The 18,857-nt window shown below is 36.8% G+C and overlaps 2 protein-coding genes across 2 annotated transcripts; both read right to left on the bottom strand.

Annotated features, from left to right (window-relative positions):
• Nucleotides 1–5,135: 5,135 nt before the first annotated feature.
• On the bottom strand, nucleotides 5,136–7,900 carry LOC141714906 (protein FAR1-RELATED SEQUENCE 5-like). Its single transcript, XM_074518402.1, has 2 exons — nucleotides 5,813–7,900; nucleotides 5,136–5,195 (listed from the first exon to the last, which is right to left on the bottom strand). The coding sequence occupies exons 1-2, from the start codon at nucleotides 7,898–7,900 to the stop codon at nucleotides 5,136–5,138; spliced, it is 2,148 nt and encodes a 715-aa protein (XP_074374503.1).
• Nucleotides 7,901–10,395: 2,495 nt separating this feature from the next.
• Nucleotides 10,396–18,163, bottom strand: LOC141713197 (protein argonaute 1-like). Its single transcript, XM_074516496.1, has 22 exons — nucleotides 18,007–18,163; nucleotides 16,134–16,963; nucleotides 15,673–15,881; nucleotides 15,391–15,540; nucleotides 15,139–15,272; nucleotides 14,877–14,986; nucleotides 14,235–14,341; nucleotides 14,007–14,145; nucleotides 13,820–13,936; nucleotides 13,488–13,595; nucleotides 13,311–13,382; nucleotides 12,956–13,078; nucleotides 12,724–12,877; nucleotides 12,304–12,563; nucleotides 11,998–12,140; nucleotides 11,808–11,870; nucleotides 11,658–11,721; nucleotides 11,372–11,507; nucleotides 11,214–11,287; nucleotides 11,032–11,126; nucleotides 10,892–10,923; nucleotides 10,396–10,801 (listed from the first exon to the last, which is right to left on the bottom strand). The coding sequence occupies exons 2-22, from the start codon at nucleotides 16,953–16,955 to the stop codon at nucleotides 10,587–10,589; spliced, it is 3,327 nt and encodes a 1,108-aa protein (XP_074372597.1). The 5' UTR covers nucleotides 16,956–16,963; nucleotides 18,007–18,163; the 3' UTR covers nucleotides 10,396–10,586.
• Between the last annotated feature and the right edge of the window lie 694 nt (nucleotides 18,164–18,857).

Raw genomic sequence — 18,857 nt, forward strand, 5'->3', positions numbered from 1 at the left:
GTTTATATGATTCTGGGATTACCGGTTACTGGCCGTCCTCTCGCCCAGGGCGAGCTTGAGCACCCGAAGGCGTGGTTCATGAAGAACTAGGAGGATCCGTCTATGTCAGAGCAGGAGCGCAGGGAGTTCTATAAGGATGGGCTGCATTTTAACCAGCTGAGGAACCGGTACGGGGCGAGAGCTGATACCAGAGATATGGATGCTGCTCAGATTAAGGTGCAGTGCAGAGTGCATACACGAGCCTATATATTATTTATTATTGGAGGCGTGCTTTTCCCTACATCTTCGCGGGACGTGGTGCATCCCCGGTATATGCAGCTGCTGATGGAGGAGTCGGAGATTCATGATTATGCATGGGGTGCAGCTGTTTTGGCACACTTGTACAGATCACTGACTTTGTCGGCTGATAGGTCTGTTTGCACCTTTAACGGGTGTAGTCTGCTATTGATGTTGTGGGCTTACGAGAGATTGGCACCCGGGAGGCCGGAGATTGCGCCTCAACAGGAGATTCGGTGGCCGAGGGCGTGCGCGTGGGCCGAGCCAGTGAAGGTTAGTAGAGTAAACCCCCACCACCATACACGTAACTACCGGGGTGATTTGGACAGTTTACAGCTACACTAGGTGACATGGCAGCCGTCTGCCAGACTTTACGAGAGAGAGGCTGATCCTGATGATGTTGATGCTACTCATTTCCCGGTGTGTCGTCATATGGCTCTTGGTCGTATCCCGCTGGTAGCATTTGAGATCATTGAGTACCAGTATTCTGATAGGGTACTGAGACAGTTTGGGATGTGCTAGCATATACCGGATGATCCGTTTGACCACGCTGTTCTGAGGTTGGAGAGACAGTCTTCTTTTCAGCGGCCTCACCGTCTTGCTATGCATCAGCAGTATGTTGCCGAGTGGGAGAGTTATGTGGCTACGAGCGGGCCGGAGATTGTTGAGGGCGGGTTTGTATCTTTTGCCGAGTATATGCAGTGGTATAGACGGGTAAGTAAGATGAGGATCGCTCATTGTGTACCCCCTGAGGGCGATATCATACATCCCCGTGACTGGTACCCTCAGCAGATGATGGGTGATGCGGTATGGTATTCTTCACTTATTTCCAATTGTAGTCTTTACCTGTTTTCCTACAACTATTTAGGTTATTTTCCTGTGAATTATCATTAATTCCCTACAACTACTTGTAAAATGGATTAAAAATGAAAATAAGTACTTATTTAGGTTAATTTCCCGTGAATTATTGTTAATTCCCTACAAATACTTGTAAAATGGATTAAAAATGAAAATAAGTACTTATTTAGGTTAATTTCCCGTGAATTATCGTTAATTCCCTACAACTACTTGTAAAATGGATTATCATTATTTATTTGTAGTTAGAGAGTGCTATGAAGATGACATACATGATCCACATGCGCGGCCCTCCTAGCTGGTTCTATGATGTCATTCCCGATTTTCTCGCACATTATGATCGGGTAATGACTGAGTGGAAGGGTCTTGGATACAGTAGGCCCGCTTTCATCAGACCGAAAGATATTCAGCAGCCTCTTGTTGAGCGTCAGCCTCCTGCTGGAGATGCACGTGAGGTAGACATTCATGATACAGCTCCTAGTAGCTCGCAACAGACAGCGCCCCCTATCTCTCAGAAGCGTCCTCGTGAGGTACTAATAACTATCATTCACGAACTTGTGATCTTTTTAATTTCGTCTATTGAATATGTAAATGACCTGTGTGTCTTTAATTTACATTAATGGCAGGATGAGACTGGTGGTCCTGAGGAGGATACCGCAGTACTTGTCCCCCCTAAACGTCCACGTGAGGTATAAATTTCTAACAAAAGCTTTCATTTCATGCATCGTAGAATTCGATTAATATGTCTGTGTCGGCTGTAATTGCAGGAGGTTCAGTCTACTGGTGATATTCCAGCCACCCATGCTCCTACACATGTATCTATTCCCCCTCAGGTACAAATATTTTATAAATATTGTCCTCCTGTGCACTTACATATTTACAGCTTCCTGTGTTGAATAATGTTTATGTATTGGCTTGTAATTGCAGGTTGAGGTTCAGTCTACTGGTGATGTTCCACCCGCCACTGCTCCTACACCTGTATCCATTGCCTCTCAGGTACAAATCTTTGACACCTCCTATGCACTTACACATTTTTAGCTTCGAGTGTTGAATATGTTTATGTATCGGCTTCAAATTACAGGTTGAGGTTCAATCTCCTGCTGATGTTCCACCCACCACTGCTCCGACACCTGTATCCATTCCCCCTCAGGTATAAATATTTAACAAATATTGTCATTCTATGCACCTAAAATATTTTAGCTTCATGTGTTGAATATGTTTATGTATCGGCTTCCAATTGCAGGTTGATTATACTACTCCAACACCATTCCACAGATCTATGACATTTCAACCTATTCCACTAAAGGTATTATTTGTTCCCTACTATGTCAACTAAATGGGATTAAAATGGATTAATTCCCTACAACTAGTTATAAATGGATTAAACTAAGTGTTAAGTGTGTACTTAATTTATGGATTGCAGATGCCTATTACTCCAGAATCTTTAGAGGCCTCTTCCTCCCTTGTCACTCCATATGTACATTTGGGCATAGGTGAGTCTTCTGTTCCTAGTGAGCTACGGGACATGTTTGATGTAATAACTCTTAACTCTTTTTTAAAGTAAATGGCCTTAGATTAACTAGTTCCAAATATGCTAATTGTGTTTTTGTTTATTTTGTAGATGGACTCAATTGAAGATTTGGCGGAGGATGCGACGAAACGAGGTGGTCCTGAGCGGCGTGGTGATATGACAAGGCCACTAAAAAATCGGAAAGTGAGGTGGTTGTATCGGCATTTCTGGAGTTTAGAGGTTGATTACATTTGGCGTGATCACAGTGAGCGGGGCATTACTTATCCTCTTACACATAGCCAAGTAACAACTTTGCGACCAGAGTTTTGGGTGGAGGATGATGTTCTCAATGCCTATGGTGAGCTCTTGAGACTTAGAGAGGATAAACTCTTGGAAAAATGGGAAAAAATTCCCATAACTGAAAGTTTCAAGCCCAGGCGGTATTTCATTGCTCCTAGCTTTTTCATGGCGATGGCATTTGAGTTTTGTCCTAACTTGAAGGTACTCTATTAAATAAATAGCAATGCTCCAACCTGCTTTTCTATAAACAGATATCAATTATGCTGTATAAATGTTAACCTATTTTTTGACTTGTAATTGTAGGCTTCTCCGAGTACCCTAAAAGGTGATGCCAAGAAGTCAATGGAGAGGTTCTTTAAAGATTATGCTAATAAGGGGGGTAGCTTGCCTCTTCAGTTTTGTGACTTTGCATTTTTCCCCACGTGTGATAGCTCTCATTGGTTCTTGTTTGTTGTTAATCTCAACAAAATGAGAGTGCTAAACATTGATCCTCTTAGGGACGACAAAGACACAACAGGGAACATCGCTCACCCCTTCCAGTATTACATTATGGTAACTATATCATTCTTTAATTCCCTACCAGTAGTTTTAAATAGATTAATAATTAAATAATGACTTGTTAGGTTCATTTCCCGTGAAATATCATTATGGTAACTATATCATTCGTTAATTCCCTACCAGTAGTTTTAAATAGATTAATAATTAAATAATGACTTGTTAGGTTCATTTCCCGTGAAATATCATTCTTTAATTCCCTACCAGTAGTTTTAAATAGATTAATAATTAAATAATGACTTGTTAGGTTCATTTCCCGTGAAATATCATTCTTTAATTCCCTACCAGTAGTTTTAAATAGATTAATAATTAAATAATGACTTGTTAGGTTCATTTCCCGTGAAATATCATTCTTTAATTCCCTACCAGTAGTTTTAAATAGATTAATAATTAAATAATGACTTGTTAGGTTCATTTCCCGTGAAATATCATTCTTTAATTCCCTACCAGTAGTTTTAAATAGATTAATAATTAAATAATGACTTGTTAGGTTCATTTCCCGTGAAATATCATTCTTTAATTCCCTACCAGTAGTTTTAAATAGATTTATAATTAAATAATGACTTGTTAGGTTCATTTCCCGTGAAATATCATTCTTTAATTCCCTACCAGTAGTTTTAAATAGATTAATAATTAAATAATGACTTGTTAGGTTCATTTCCCGTTATTTGCAGGAAAAGTTGATCCCATATATGCTCAATTATTTGCATCCATCTCGATTTCCATCGAAATATACTCGGGTTCATGGTCTTGATGCTCGACCCAAGCAAGATGGTGGCAATGATTGTGGTGTGTATGTATCCAAGTACATGGACGCTATGCTCAACGGGATCTCCTTGCCATCAGCTGTGTGGAACCCTAAAGTTGATGTACAGACTTTTCGCTATCGGATGGCGCACGAGTTATCAAAAGGGGTTGCTAGACACATTTCTGAGTGGGGCATTCGACAAAGAGAGGCGGGACACTAGTTTGTTATTTGATTAGTGACTTGTAGTTACTTTAGTTAGTTGTGCATATTTTGCCCGGTTGTATTTTATTTAGATTGGTTGTATTTATTTTGGTTGGTTAGATGTATTTATTTTAGTTGATTTGTTTGTAGTTGGCATATCAAGGCCATTTTTTTTAAGTTTGGTTTGGTTTGGTTTGGTTTGTTTATAGTTGGCATGTCAAGGCCATTCATTTTTAAGTTTAGTTTGGTTTGGTTTGTTTGTAGTTGGCATGTCAAGGCCATTCATTTTTAAGTTTAGTTTGGTTTGGTTTGAAATTTTACAGGTTTTTGGTTGACTTAAAAATAAATAGGTCATGCCGGTTTTTTTATTTTACAGGTAAAGTTTAACTTAAAAACAAAGAGGTCATGCCGAATTTGTTATTATGTACTTTGAAATATTAATGAATTTTAATTAAATATTTTCAATGTTGTTAATGTTAGTACTTGTTGCCATTATTAATAATCCCAAAAAAAGAAGTGACTCCAAAAAAAAATTTGAAAAAAAAGTTATTTTTGAAGATTTTTTTTTTCCAAAATTGGACAGAAAGTTTTCTGTAAAACAGAAAAAGTTTTATATAAAAAATAAATCATTTGCAAGTGCAGTGAACAATATGCAAAATTCGGCAAAGCCCAGTTTAGGCCCGCAATGTTTCATTGCGGATGCCGCAATGTTTCATTGCGGATGCAGCATTGTTTCATTACGGGGGTAATCTGGGTTTTGCATAAATTTGCAGATTGGTCATTGCACTTGCAAATGATTTATTTTTTATATAATACTTTTTCTGTTTTACAGAAAACTTTCTGCCCAATTTTGGAAAAAAAAAAATCTTCATTTTTCAAATTTTTTTTTGGAGTCACTTTTTTTTTTGGGATTATTAATAATGGCAACAAGTACTAACATTAACAACATTGAAAATATTTAATTAATATTTAAAAGTGCATGATAAGAAATTACAATCATTTTTTTTCTTTTTTCCTAATAATCTCGAGGGACAATTTCTTCTATCATGGCCTTCTTCCCTCGCCCCACAAAAACTGCACTTTCGAAATTGTTTATTTGAACTTGACGTCTCGATACCACTTTTGAATCTACCCGCTTTTGGACGTCCTTTTGTTTGTGACCTTGGGGGATCTAATAACGGGTCATCTTCTTCATCACTTTCATAGTCCTCATTTATTTTTTTCTCTCTCTTTTCTCCCGGAAAAGACTTAATCACATACTCCTTTTCTCTCTTGATCACGCTCATCAAGTAATTGTACCGCGGAACGGAGCAACTACCAACAACGGATAAACCTTGGAAAGCTTTACACAATCCACTATATCTTGCCGTTTGAGATTCTACAACATTACCAAGCATCTGAGGCGTACACGGTAGAGGTCCCGCAACTTTGTTTCCGTTTATTGTCCACCTCATTGTTACAAGATCTGGTGGTATCATCGTCTTTTGTTTCTTGTTAAGGTAACGGATCATGTGTCTACAAATCATCCCGGAATGTTCAAATTTTTTACATGTACAAGAATAACTCCCGTCGATGGAAACCTTCAAGAAAAAATTCCTTCTATTAATCTCCGGCAAGGTGGACTTTTCTACCAAATACATCTTTGAAAGATAATCTCCACAACCTTTCATGCTTTTCACAACAAAAGATTGACTTTTTTGAAGCTCTTTTTGAAATCGCTTAAACATCTCTTTTGTGTATATCTTGGAGGCATGTATCTCCATTGACGAGTTAGAGAATAGTCTCTTTTCCTTGTACTCGGTGTCAAAATCGGCTTGAACCTCCCGTAAATATTGTGAGTCCAAAGCTTTTTGTGAATTCTCAATGAATTCTTTCAAACCGGTCGACGCTTTCACATACTCATCAAAAAATGAATTCATAGACTCGCTCCTTGAGGTGGTAGTCATACCGGCGGCAAAATGTTGTTTCGTGAAAGCAAAAACCCATTGCCGTCTAATTGCATACATATCATTTAGCCAATTGTGATTTTCAAGATCATATTTCTCTTTCAAGTCCTCCCACCTACCTTCAAATTCCGTTGGTGACAATGACTTGTAGATACATGCATTAAAATCCGTCTTGAACTCCGAGTATTGAGTATACAAAGTAGATAGTTTCTCGGGAAACTTGCTACTAATATGCCACGTACAATATGTATGGTTGGTGTTAGGCATAACCTCAGAAATGGCATTACTTAAAGCGATGTCTTGATCCGTAATAATGGTAATAGGTGGCTTGTTATCGACCGCTTCCAACCAAGTCTTCAAAACCCATCTATAAGTAGTCTCTTTCTCGTCCCTTATAAGTGCAAATCCAAACAAAATATTTTGGTAGTGGTGATTCACTCCCGTAATTGGAATAAAAGGCATGTCATACCTATTAGTCCGATATGTCAAGTCGAAAGTCACCACATCTCCAAAATTCTTGTACGCGTTAAGCGAACGAGGATCAACCCACACCAAACCCCTAACCCGATTCTCCTCATCCACATCCACTCGGTAGAAAAAATTGTCATCACTTTGTTTTTGCAAGTCTCGTAACAAAACCAATCCACACTCCGCATCACCGGAATCAAAAACCCGTCTTCGAATGTCACGTATTACATTTCGTACGTCTTGAGCGGAAAAACCAATTTTTTCAATACCACCACACGTCTCACTAAGTAAATTCATCACTTTCGGGGTCTCGATACCCGATTTGTTGAATAACTCAATCAAAGATCGGGTAAACGGATCTATGTTGCGTGATCTTTGCATGAAATTTACCTTATCCGATGTAACCATAGCATGATTGTGCTCTAGGTTGACCTTGGTTACTTCCCATTTGTTTGAGCTTACTTTGTGAGCAACACACATACGAGCACGACAACAAGTTCGAGGAATAACATCTCGAGGTCGTTTTCCTTTAACCCTATCTTCAACTTCCAAGGGTTTTGGGCCCAATCTTTCACCCTTTCGACATATATACAAACGTGACGATATACCACCATTTCTTGAATGCTTATGACTACTTCGAATAATTATCTCGAACTCTATACTTCGACCATAACTTCGATAAAAACTTTCCGCTTCATCCAACGAATCAAACATCATACCAACACAAGGAACTACATCATTCATATTTCCAATAAAATTTTCATCATTAATTTTATTATCATCATCGCCATTAAAAGAATCATTACTATCATCGGAATCACCGTGAACATCGTGATTCTTCCAACCGAAACCAACATCATCATCACTATGCGTTTTTCGCTTTCCCGGATCATTAACTTTATCTTCAATACTATCAACATCTATTACTTCATCATCATTAAAGATTTTACGATAAACCCTCTTTTTTGTGTGGGGGGTAACATAATTAAAATCGTTATGATCACTAGATGAACTTGAATAATCAAATAAATAAGAAGCCATGGATATTGAATACTAACCTTTTTTTTCAGAAGAATAAATTTGAGCAGAATGTTAAGAAGCAGTAAAAACAGCAATGTTTCAAAAATACAGACATTTTAAGGTAGGTGTGTGCATTAAATGCACGGCCGCAATGTTTCATTGCGATGGCCGCAATGAAACATTGCGGCATTGTACAAACCCCCAAGCCAACAACTGTAAATATTTGCAGTTTATAAAAATTTTACAACGTACCCCAGCAATGTTTCATTGCGGGGGGAAGTGTCCACCGCAATGAAACATTGCGGTTGGGTTGTTTATTTTTGTTATTTTCTTTAAAATTAGAAATTTAATCAAAAATAATTATAAAAAATAGTTTCTAGACTTATTACATTTCATTTAATATGTTAAATGTTATTTTGAAGATATAAATATTTATAAGAGTAACTTAATAATAATATCAACGTCGGATCAATTATCTCATGCAATTATTTAAACAAAGAATTAGATATTGTGAGATTATTAGTGGACACGAGAAATTAGAAGCATGCGTGTCCTTTTCTATTTCGAAAGAATCCAGGTAAAGTGTCCATTTTTATATTTTTTATAGATAACGAAAATTCGATAAATTTTCATTTTTTTAGTTTTTCACATTTTCAAATTTTAGCATTATATTTGTTTATTAAAATTTAAACTTGATAAAATAAATTGGACAAGTACAAGAAAAATAAAACATTAAATAATTTATTTCATTCAAACATAAATGGAGTACATTCAAATATTTTTTCAAAAAAAATACATAATAACATTTTATGTCGACGAGAATGATCAAACTTTAACGGTGTTGGAAGAACCGCCTTTATCACCCTTATCGTCGTTTTTCTTTTTCTTCGACTTTTCCGCCTTCGCTTTAGCTTCATTTTCTTTTTTTTTTTCTTGCGCTCAAGTGTCATTTGAAAACGGCGGAGAGCTATTGCCATGTCTTCGTCTCCTTCGGGCCCGTCATAAGCCACACCATCGATAATTACCTTATTATTGTCATAATCATAGTAGAAAACCATTTTTCGGAAATTAGAGAAGATAATGTTGAAGAGAAAATGTAGAATAAAAATAGAGAAGAGAATGTTGAAAAAAAATGAGATGAGGCAGGACTATTTATAGGTGAAAATCTGAATTTTAAAATTCACAAGCTTCTGCCGCAATGAAACATTGCGGCGTGTCGGTCAAGCTTCTGCTCTATTGACCAGTCAATTCAACTGCCGCAATGTTTCATTGCGGCAATTTCAACAGTCAAATGAAATGTTTTCAGCAAATTTTTTTTGTGCCAAATTTAATTTTGTGAATTTTAAAATTCTTATTAATATTGGCACAAAAATAAGTTTTGCACAAAAAATAAGTTTGACTGTTGATAAATTTGTTAAACTAAAATAACTCAATTCACTAAAAAGTATAAAATTAATAATATTATTTTTTAAACTAAAATTATTCATACGATAATTTAAAGAAAAAGTACCGAAAAAATTAAATTGATAAATTTATTATTAAAATTGATAATATTTTAATATATTACTACTACTTATATTTAATGTTAACATATTTTAAAAAATTAATTACTGTTAACATTAATATTATTTTTATACTTGTATAAATAAGTTAAATATTAGAATAAACTAAAGAGAGGAGCAGTTTGGACAAAAATGAAACATTGCGGCCCAACAATGAAACATTGCGGAATGCGCAATGTTTCCTGTGCATGAAAACATCCCGCAGTATTTCATTGCGGAAGGCAAGACCCACATTGAAACATTGTTTTCCCCGCAATGTTTCATTGCTGTGGGTTGGCTGGCTGTCCCCCCAACCCACGTTGGCTCCTGATTATTTCCCTATATATATATTAGAAAAATATGTGTATATATGTCTTATAAATGTATTTAGAATATTTATTTAGAATATTTTTGTGTCGTATACTGAAGAGTAAAGTGTAAATACATATCCGTAACTGTTCAGAATTCGTGTTCTATCGTGAAAAGACACATATTCATTTATATTATATTTTTTATTGATATTTTCCGTGTAGTGTATTAAATTATTAGCTTTAATCTTAATCTTATTAAAAAAATTGGGGATGTATTCAATTTAAATTTTAAAAAATTTATAACAATTCATTAATTTTAAATGATTGTTGCTGATTTTAATTGTACGCGAATTTTAACAGAATTTGTTAAAATAAATCACGTAAAGTCTTGCAAATTTCAGTGATGATTCCTATAAATCCATTAAAAATAGGCACAGTAGAATTTTCAAAATTCATAAAAAATCATTTCAAATCCCAATTAAGTCTTTTAATTTTAAAAAGTTGGCACTGAATCTAATCTTTTGTTGTCCACATGACCAAAAGACACGCAGTACTCTCATAATCTACTACGAAAGAAACAGAACTAAACGATCCAGCACTCTCACATTCTACTATGAAAGAAAGACGTGTATCATTTTATAAGCAATCATAGATATGGAAATAGTGGGGGTTTTATCTGCTGATCAATTTATATTTCACCAAATAAATATTCGTTCAATTATTTAAATTTCGGCAATAAGTTACCGAATTTAAGTACATGAAAAACAACATAGATTCACAACTATCAAAGCAACAGCAGCATAGAATTGTTCACACAAGTGCTCCAAACACAAGTGCTCCAAATTTCCAAGACTTCTAGCAGTAGAACATGACCCTTTTCACATTTTCTTTAAGAGCGGGCAAGGGCCTAACAGCTGCATTTGCATTTGCAGCTCTAGTGCTTCTTCCAACCCCCATTCCTCCCCGGCCACCAGCAGCACCACTCACCATTGACTCACTATCGGATGTCTCAGGTTCCATATAAAAGCGAGCTCGGAATGCTGCCAAGTGCGCATAATATGCTGGTGGCACTGTAACACACAACATTCAAGACTTAATACAACAGGTTGCCTGAATCAGATAAAACATGTTTAAATGGAAATAGTGATTCTATTACTCACCTATTGAAACAGATCTTGTGCACCTGGCATATCTGCAAATCAACAAACATATGTTTTAATCAAAGCCCATAAGATACAGTGACTTCAGGTATCAATTTCTCGTACCACTCATGTGCAAACTGTAACAAAAGTGAACTTACGTGTAACATAGATTGTTGGTGAGGGACTGCAATCCATCTGCTGAGAACTTGTTCTCATCCCAAAGAACGTGATAATGTGCTGGACGGCTAGTTCCCTGTTTGCACAACAAAATACATAAGACAGAGTCCCTAGTTCTCAATTTTTCCTATACCGCTTAAGGAATCAACAGGTAATAACTTACTTGGATGCCGGCATGGCTGCAGAGATAGAAGTCGAACTCAGTGGGATGACATATTTTGGAATCCACAACAGTACCTGTGATTTTATGGGGAAAAACAAGTAATGTAATGATACTATGTATAACGAGCTAATAACAGTGTAGGAGGAACAAAGGAATACCAGGCAAAATATTTCCACTTTTATCTACTGAATTACGGTCACGATGATTGTTGGCAAACAACCTAGTATGATGGCGCTTCTGAACTACAACAAATGTAACCGGAGGCTGATAATTTGGCTCCAATGAAGCACAGGCCTGTTTTCCCGTGAAAAATGCAGAAGTAACATTAGCTTGGACATCATAACTCACAAATCACGAACAGTTAAAATCAAAACATATAAAAGTAAAAATTATAACAATTAAAGACAAGGACAGCCAAAATTTAGGTGTAACAGAAAACACCACCTGGCGAATTGCATCAAGTTCATATAGAAGAACTTGATAAAACTGCCCCTCACTAACACCATCCCTGCAGGTTGCTCGCGATTAGGACAAAATAATCACAAGCACCATGAAAGGGCACCAATTACTGATATAGTTAATAATAATAATTACCTGTAAAATATAATACGCTGGGGTTTCTGTCCAGTCGATCTGCGGAATGATATAAGGAGTTCCCTATAACACAGTAACGTAACTGATATTATAAACAGCTTGATATTAAAAACACAAAGAAATAAACCGCACATTGATCTGATACTTCGTAATTTTTTCAATCAAGTTAAAGGGTGGGAAATGAACATACTTGATCATGCCACCTGACACAGTCCCTCTGTTAGGATCCTGCCAGCTCTTGTACAGATCCTGGATAAGCTCTTGCCTATGTGCTTGGGCACAGACCAAGCCAGCGTACTTTGTTATCTCTGGCCAGTCTTGGGAAGCAACAACCTGAATTTCAGGAAACATATCTTGCATCAAATTTAAGTAATAAAATAATTAAAGACATCAAAATATACATATTCCGGTCAAATAGAGGCAATAATACATATTAAAAGTGAAAATATTTAAACCAAGCATGTCAGAAGTAGTCCTTTAAAATTTTATATCATACTGCTGCAATCGAGGGGCTAGAATCTTCTCCAGGATGAGGATGGGTTACATCAGCACCAAAAATTATTGTTGGGCGGTCACTGACAAGTGGAATGCGCCTTGATAATGCATCAACAAGAACAGTATTTCTTCCTCCAACTTTAACGTTAATCTTCAAGGCCACATTCGCCAGGTATTGCTTGCTCATTTTGAAAACATGTTTCGTCAAGCAACACTGTGAAACTATTCCAAGGTCTGTCTCGCAAATTCTCTTCAAATCACCTTCACGAGTAGTCAAAAGCAACAATCAATGAGACAGATACCATCATGCAGAAGCGTGCGTTCAAGCACAACCGCGGACACAAAATCACACAGTAGATTTAATCTTAGAACTAGGCCATGGAAAATATTAATATCAGAATATTGCAAATGGATTCCATACCATATAGTGAGCCATTATTATCTGGAAGAATAACAATTAATAGGTCAAGCTCCTTCTTGAGTTTCTGCACATCCTGAAAACGTGTTTTTAACACTCTCTCAACCTGCTCAGAACGTGCACCAGCAACTGGAAGCACAGGATTAGGATTGAACCGCTACACAGAAAAAATTGTTTATAATCCGTTAAAGACAATATGTGGAATATATCAAAGCAAATAAAAGTCATGTAATACCATTCCCGATATGGTGCACATCTGTGCGAGTTCTGAGCAAAACCCAGTAGCCAAATTATCTTGAACATTACGTGCGAAGTTCACACACATCCAATTATTTACAATTCCCCCATCGACCATTTTCTGAAACAAATATTAATAAATTAAATTAGAACACAACATATATGGTTGCCAGGTCAAGTTTTATCATACATGATTGCAAATGCAAATATCCTAACTTCAGCGAAACCAATTCAAGCAATGAAATGGATTATGCTTTTATTCTTCAAGAAAAAAGGATAACAATTTCAATTACAGAATGTCAATTAAGTGGCAGTACTTGATCTCACTATTATTTTATAAATATAAAACTTGCCTTGTTCATCATATTCCACTGGCCAACTTGAGGTAGACATCGCGTCTCACGTCCAGTTTCGTGGTATTTTAGCTGGCACAAGAAATCACGAGCCATTCACAAAATCAAGCAAAAGGAATTTGCTTTTGAAATATGACTACAATAAACGAATAAATAAGATATAAATTAAGTCAATACCCATGGCGGAGAGAGAATTCTTGCTTCTACCGAGGCTAGCTTGTCACTAATTTTGATTCCAAACTCCTTAGCATAGGGATCATCAGCGTATGCATTATGTTGAACAGTCTGAGTAACAGGCACAGCAGATGAGTACACAATAGAGTGAGTGTCAAGTCACATGCATATATGTATATAATATATATATATAATATAAACAATACACGTCAACTGCTGCAGGAAAATTATAGCAAAAAAGAATAAAAATACAGCAAGCAAAAGAGTACAAGAAAGCTCCCAAACAACATAAGAATATGAGTGCAAAACACAAAAGAACTGCTGTAGGAACTAACCCGGAGAATATCGGACTCCCTATCACTTGGACGCTGACAAGTAACTTTGAGCAATGCAGTGATTTGTCTCTCATTCAACCTTTTTGAATACCTTTGACCCTCTACAATTTTGCAGACCTGAACCAATAATTACATGAGTACCCCTCTAACTTCGAAACATTGAAAGCGGAGAGCAAAAAGAACAAACCTCCATGGGCAGATAATTTGGCCTTTGCTGGTTACCGACTTGTAAGCAAGGCAATTGAGTTTGTTTTAAGACAACGTCATAAGTTTCGCGAAAATACTCAACCACAGCCTTCATTGTACCTCTTTCATCAACTGGGAAACTGAATTGTAGATAAAGGAGTACCAAATCATTCAAGACGAACACCAGGCCGGTAAATATTACTAAAGTTAAAATTAAAGCGACTCATACGTGAGCTCCCTTGTTGCCTGTGATGTTAAACCAGAGATGCGATACTTCCTGCGCATCGTTCCACGGTGTAAAACTTCAACCTTCACTCCCCTCAAGGCCTTTTTGATCTGGCATGCGAAGTGAGCAAGAGTTAAGATCAATACCATCAACAAAAAAATGAACTAAAGAAGGCTGACTGTGATATAGTGCAAACCATATTAAACAAAATAAGATGCAACAAAAGTAAATACTTGAAGAAAAGGATATTTCAGTCCAAGGGAAAATATCATTCATATAAAGGGAGAAATAATTAAACTTCATAAGAATACTTGAAGTTTTGTAGTGCGACAGAAATGGAAAGAAGATTCACAAAACCACGTATAGGGTAACAATCTCCTTTTGCTTAAGCCAAACTAGAAGCCCAGTGCACAAAAATATCAAAGCACCAATATGCATCACAACTTCAAGGTTCCGCTATACAACATTCCACAGTTGGGAGCACAAAAATAATTGACACATAACACCACCGATGACAACCAATTAAGGATCTATTTAAAACGGAGTGTATATACTTTTAACTATCACTGAACAGGACCTGAATATATTATCTCAACTGTCAATAAAGCATAATGTACAAAGTCAATTACAAAAGAGAAAATAAACCTTTACGCGATCAGCATCTGACAGTGGCCTGGCCGAGACATCCCTGTTCAACAGGTGCGAGGCAAATTCTATGACAGGAAGAGGCTCAATGAATGCAGTGGAGGACATATCTACATCATAGAAGTCAGCTGTCTTTATCAATAAAAAGGGGCTTTAAACAAAAAGAATGTATGAGTATTAGTCACAAATGATCATTTCAATGATACAATAAAAACAATCCAAACAAAAAACAGAACTAAAATAAAGGAAAGAGAACGCAGACCAATGTTAAGCGACAATCCCATCTGTGTAGGGCGTATACTTTGATAAAAGCCTCTCCAGCTTTCCAACCCTTCACCCAATGGCTGCCTTCGTCCAATATCAGGAGAATAAAACGAGCGCCCCACAGGAGAATACCTGTTACATGACAGACACAAATTTATTATAAATAGGTGTATATTGTGTCTATATAAATACACACCTGACTCAATAAGAAGACGGATGAGTAATGACGTGAACGTTATATAGCCTTCACCTAGCAGTAGGCAGTTCCCTCAGAACAATGTCCAACACCTGCAAAGCTTCTTGAGGTGCATCAGCCTGACTTCCCTTTAGAAACATTTCCAGGTGGTGTAAGTCAGCACGTGAAGCTAATTTGATTACAACTTTAAAATCCCTTTCCCTTCTGCATATAAGACAGCCAATTCACATTGTTAAAAAATGCTTGCTTGAACATTCTGGAAGTTAAAACTAACAAATTGTTACAACAATGTTTACTTGAACATTCAGGAAGCTAAAACAAACATACAAAATATACCTTGCAGTACCAGATCCATCATCTTCATCAGTCAGAACAATTTTGAATTCTTTGTTGACAAACGGAAGAGGGCCTGCTGTATACAAACTCTTTCTACCATCATATGCTGGAAGACGCTTCCCGAGATGAGATTCTCTATACAGTTTCACTAGCTGTTCCATCACAGCGCGATTGACACCACGAGAACTGACTTCGGGAGAGATTGTAACCTAGACATCAAGAAGAAATCTAATTGATGAGAAGATTGCACATTGGCACTACAATACAATGAGAAAAAGATAAATAAATAAAACTACAGCAAATGAATGTCAGTTTCTGGTGAGAGTTAAATTCAGACTGGACAAATTTTTAGAAGAACTTCCAACTGATGAATGTGGCAATCATTTTAGATTTGAGAAAAAACAAATTTAGGTATATTGAATTATAGAGAGCAACACAAGAGAACATTCCGTCGCACTCACATCATATTGATGCAAATCCTTATCAGGCAACTCTGCAAAGAAATGGTTGGCCTTCACAACGATACGTGAACCAGTGCTTCCCCTTCCAGGCCGAAGTGGAAACCTAAGTGCCTTGCTAGAGACAGGATTAGGCTGAGCAGCCTCAATAGATGAAAATTCAGACTTCAGAGAGACTTGCTGAAGCTCCTGCGCCAATCGAGAAGATGATGATTCAGCTGCTTCAACTGAAGAACTACCTTCTGACTGAATCACTTCATCCAGTATCACGTGAGGCATGGGATGAGTCAATACCCCTGCTTGAGGTGGAGCCTGGGAAGCTTGGTGCAGCTCGGGGACTGGTGCCCTAGCACCAGCAGTAGGTACAAATCCTCCACGACCACCACCAGCTACACCACCACCACGGTGTTGGGGCAGTGGTCCACGGATTTGTTGCTGTTGGGCACCCCTGCCCTGCTGCTGATTAGTAGATTCACTGAGGTACTGTTGAGGAGCCATACCACCACCCCGCGGGCCACCACGTCCACCATCATATCCTCCACGTCCTTGATACCCGCCCCCCTGTTGCTGAGGGGGAAAACCTCTACCTCCTGGACCCTGTTGCTGCAGAGCAAAGCCTCTTCCTCCTTGACCCTGCTGCTGTGGGTGGACGCTTCTACCCCCTTGGCCCTGCTGCTGTTGTGGATAAAGTTGAGGTGCACCTCTTCCTTGCTGCTGTTGCGGCTGCTGAGGGGGGCGTTGAGGTGCACCCTGTCCAGCACCAGAATCCTGAGTCTCTGAGCTCTCTCCACCACCTGAAGGATCAGTTCGCCTCTTTCTTACCATGATGATAACTACATCCAGTGAATACAAACAGCAACATCAAATTATAGGGATTACAAAATGTTATATGACAACGTTCATAAACCACAACTGTTATTTACAGGCTAACAAAAAAAAATCTAAAAACCCACATGGAATTTTGAAGTCAAAAATGTAATCAAATACACAAATAACATGTACTCTCACAGGTCACAACCTCCCGAGAAGAGCATTAAACTCTTCTCACATATATTACACAAGTATGGGGAGAGTTCGACTCTTACCATAAAAGTAAACACCCAAGCCCATACTTCAAAATCCCAAACGACAGAAATTTACAACAATAAACTCGGAAACATTCATATACCCTTTTCAAATACATAACCAACAACTCGTCTTATAAAGCTTCTAAAATAACCCCAAAAACATGTATATATGCTATCCAAATACATAACCAATAACTCGTGTTAAAGCTTTTAAAATAAACCCGAAAAGAGGTATAAATGTGCTCTCTCACGAAATTTAAAACAAAAATATACGAGAAACCAACAGCTTCAACAATCAAAAATAAGAAAGAACATTATATCAAAGATTAAGACCATTAAACATGTATAGTACATTAACCTAACTACCGCAAACTCACTAATAAATAAACAACAATACAACTGCAACACAACACACACACTAAATAAAAACAAAAAATACAGCAATACATATTTAATCTTAGTTGGTGATTTTATTGAGTATCTATACGCATATATGTCCATTTAATACTCTACTTTTGTTGCTTAAAATGATTTATAGTTTTTAATTAATGCTTATCTAACCTAAACACTTCCATTAAAACATCACAATATCTACACACACATACACACAATGAAAATACATTTAAAATAGCAACAAAAACGAAAATACATGAAATGATTACACAAACACTACAAAATCAGCACAGATCTAAGCAAATACAGTAAAACAAACCTAAAATCATCTAGATCTACAAATTAAACACAAATAATCAATTAAAGTCAACAAAAAATACACTAAAAACAGTACAACACGGTGAGAAACGCAATACCGCTGTGTGACGCCGAAAAACGGCTTGAGAAAACCGGTAATAGCTCGAAAACCGCTGTGTACCAAGCGGTGTGCAAGTATATTAAAAAAACTGTGCAAATATAGATTAAAAGTAGTGAGGTTGCTTTGTGAAAATCTAAACAAGCAAGGCTCCACAGAGTGTATTTAAAGGGGGTACAAATGTGGGGGCTGATAGAGAATGACGTTTCTGTCCCTACTTATGCTTCCCCACCTTTAGTCCTTATCATGTCTCCTCCTCGAGTTTTTCACTGAGTTGTCTCGGAAATGACATAGACCCAGGGCATGGTTTTGGGGGATGATGTGGAAATGCCATGTGGCGGATGTATAATCGGTTCATGGCATCCTATGCTTGTGTTGCATTATTGGGTACTGTTAGTGTATGTGTGTGACACATGGTATGTGTTTGTTTAATATATTTGGTAGTTATATTTTGAAATATTGTTGATTGTTATTTAACTAGATTAGTTTCGCGATAAATATCTGGCTATATTAAAATTATTATTATTAAATTTTATAATTTTAGTATTCAAATAAATAAATTAATTATCATAATTTGTGTAATTTTAAGTAAGTAATATCATTCGGTATATATGATTTATTTTAGCATCACTTGGATAGTTGTAAATTACTTTATTTTAATTAGTAAATGTTAGAATTTAGATTTGATAATTTTTTTAAATAAAATTGTTAAATAAGGTTACAAAATTTAAAAAGTAAGAGAGAGAAAATTGGTGGGATGAGAGAAAATAATATTATTAATATTAACACGTCAACTAAATTAAAATTATATTTATATTAATAGCAAGTGTACTCTTTTAGGGAGAGACCGAT

The sequence above is a fragment of the Apium graveolens genome, chromosome 3 (genome assembly GCF_009905375.1).
Source record: "Apium graveolens cultivar Ventura chromosome 3, ASM990537v1, whole genome shotgun sequence".
Classification (NCBI taxonomy): Eukaryota; Viridiplantae; Streptophyta; class Magnoliopsida; order Apiales; family Apiaceae; genus Apium; species Apium graveolens.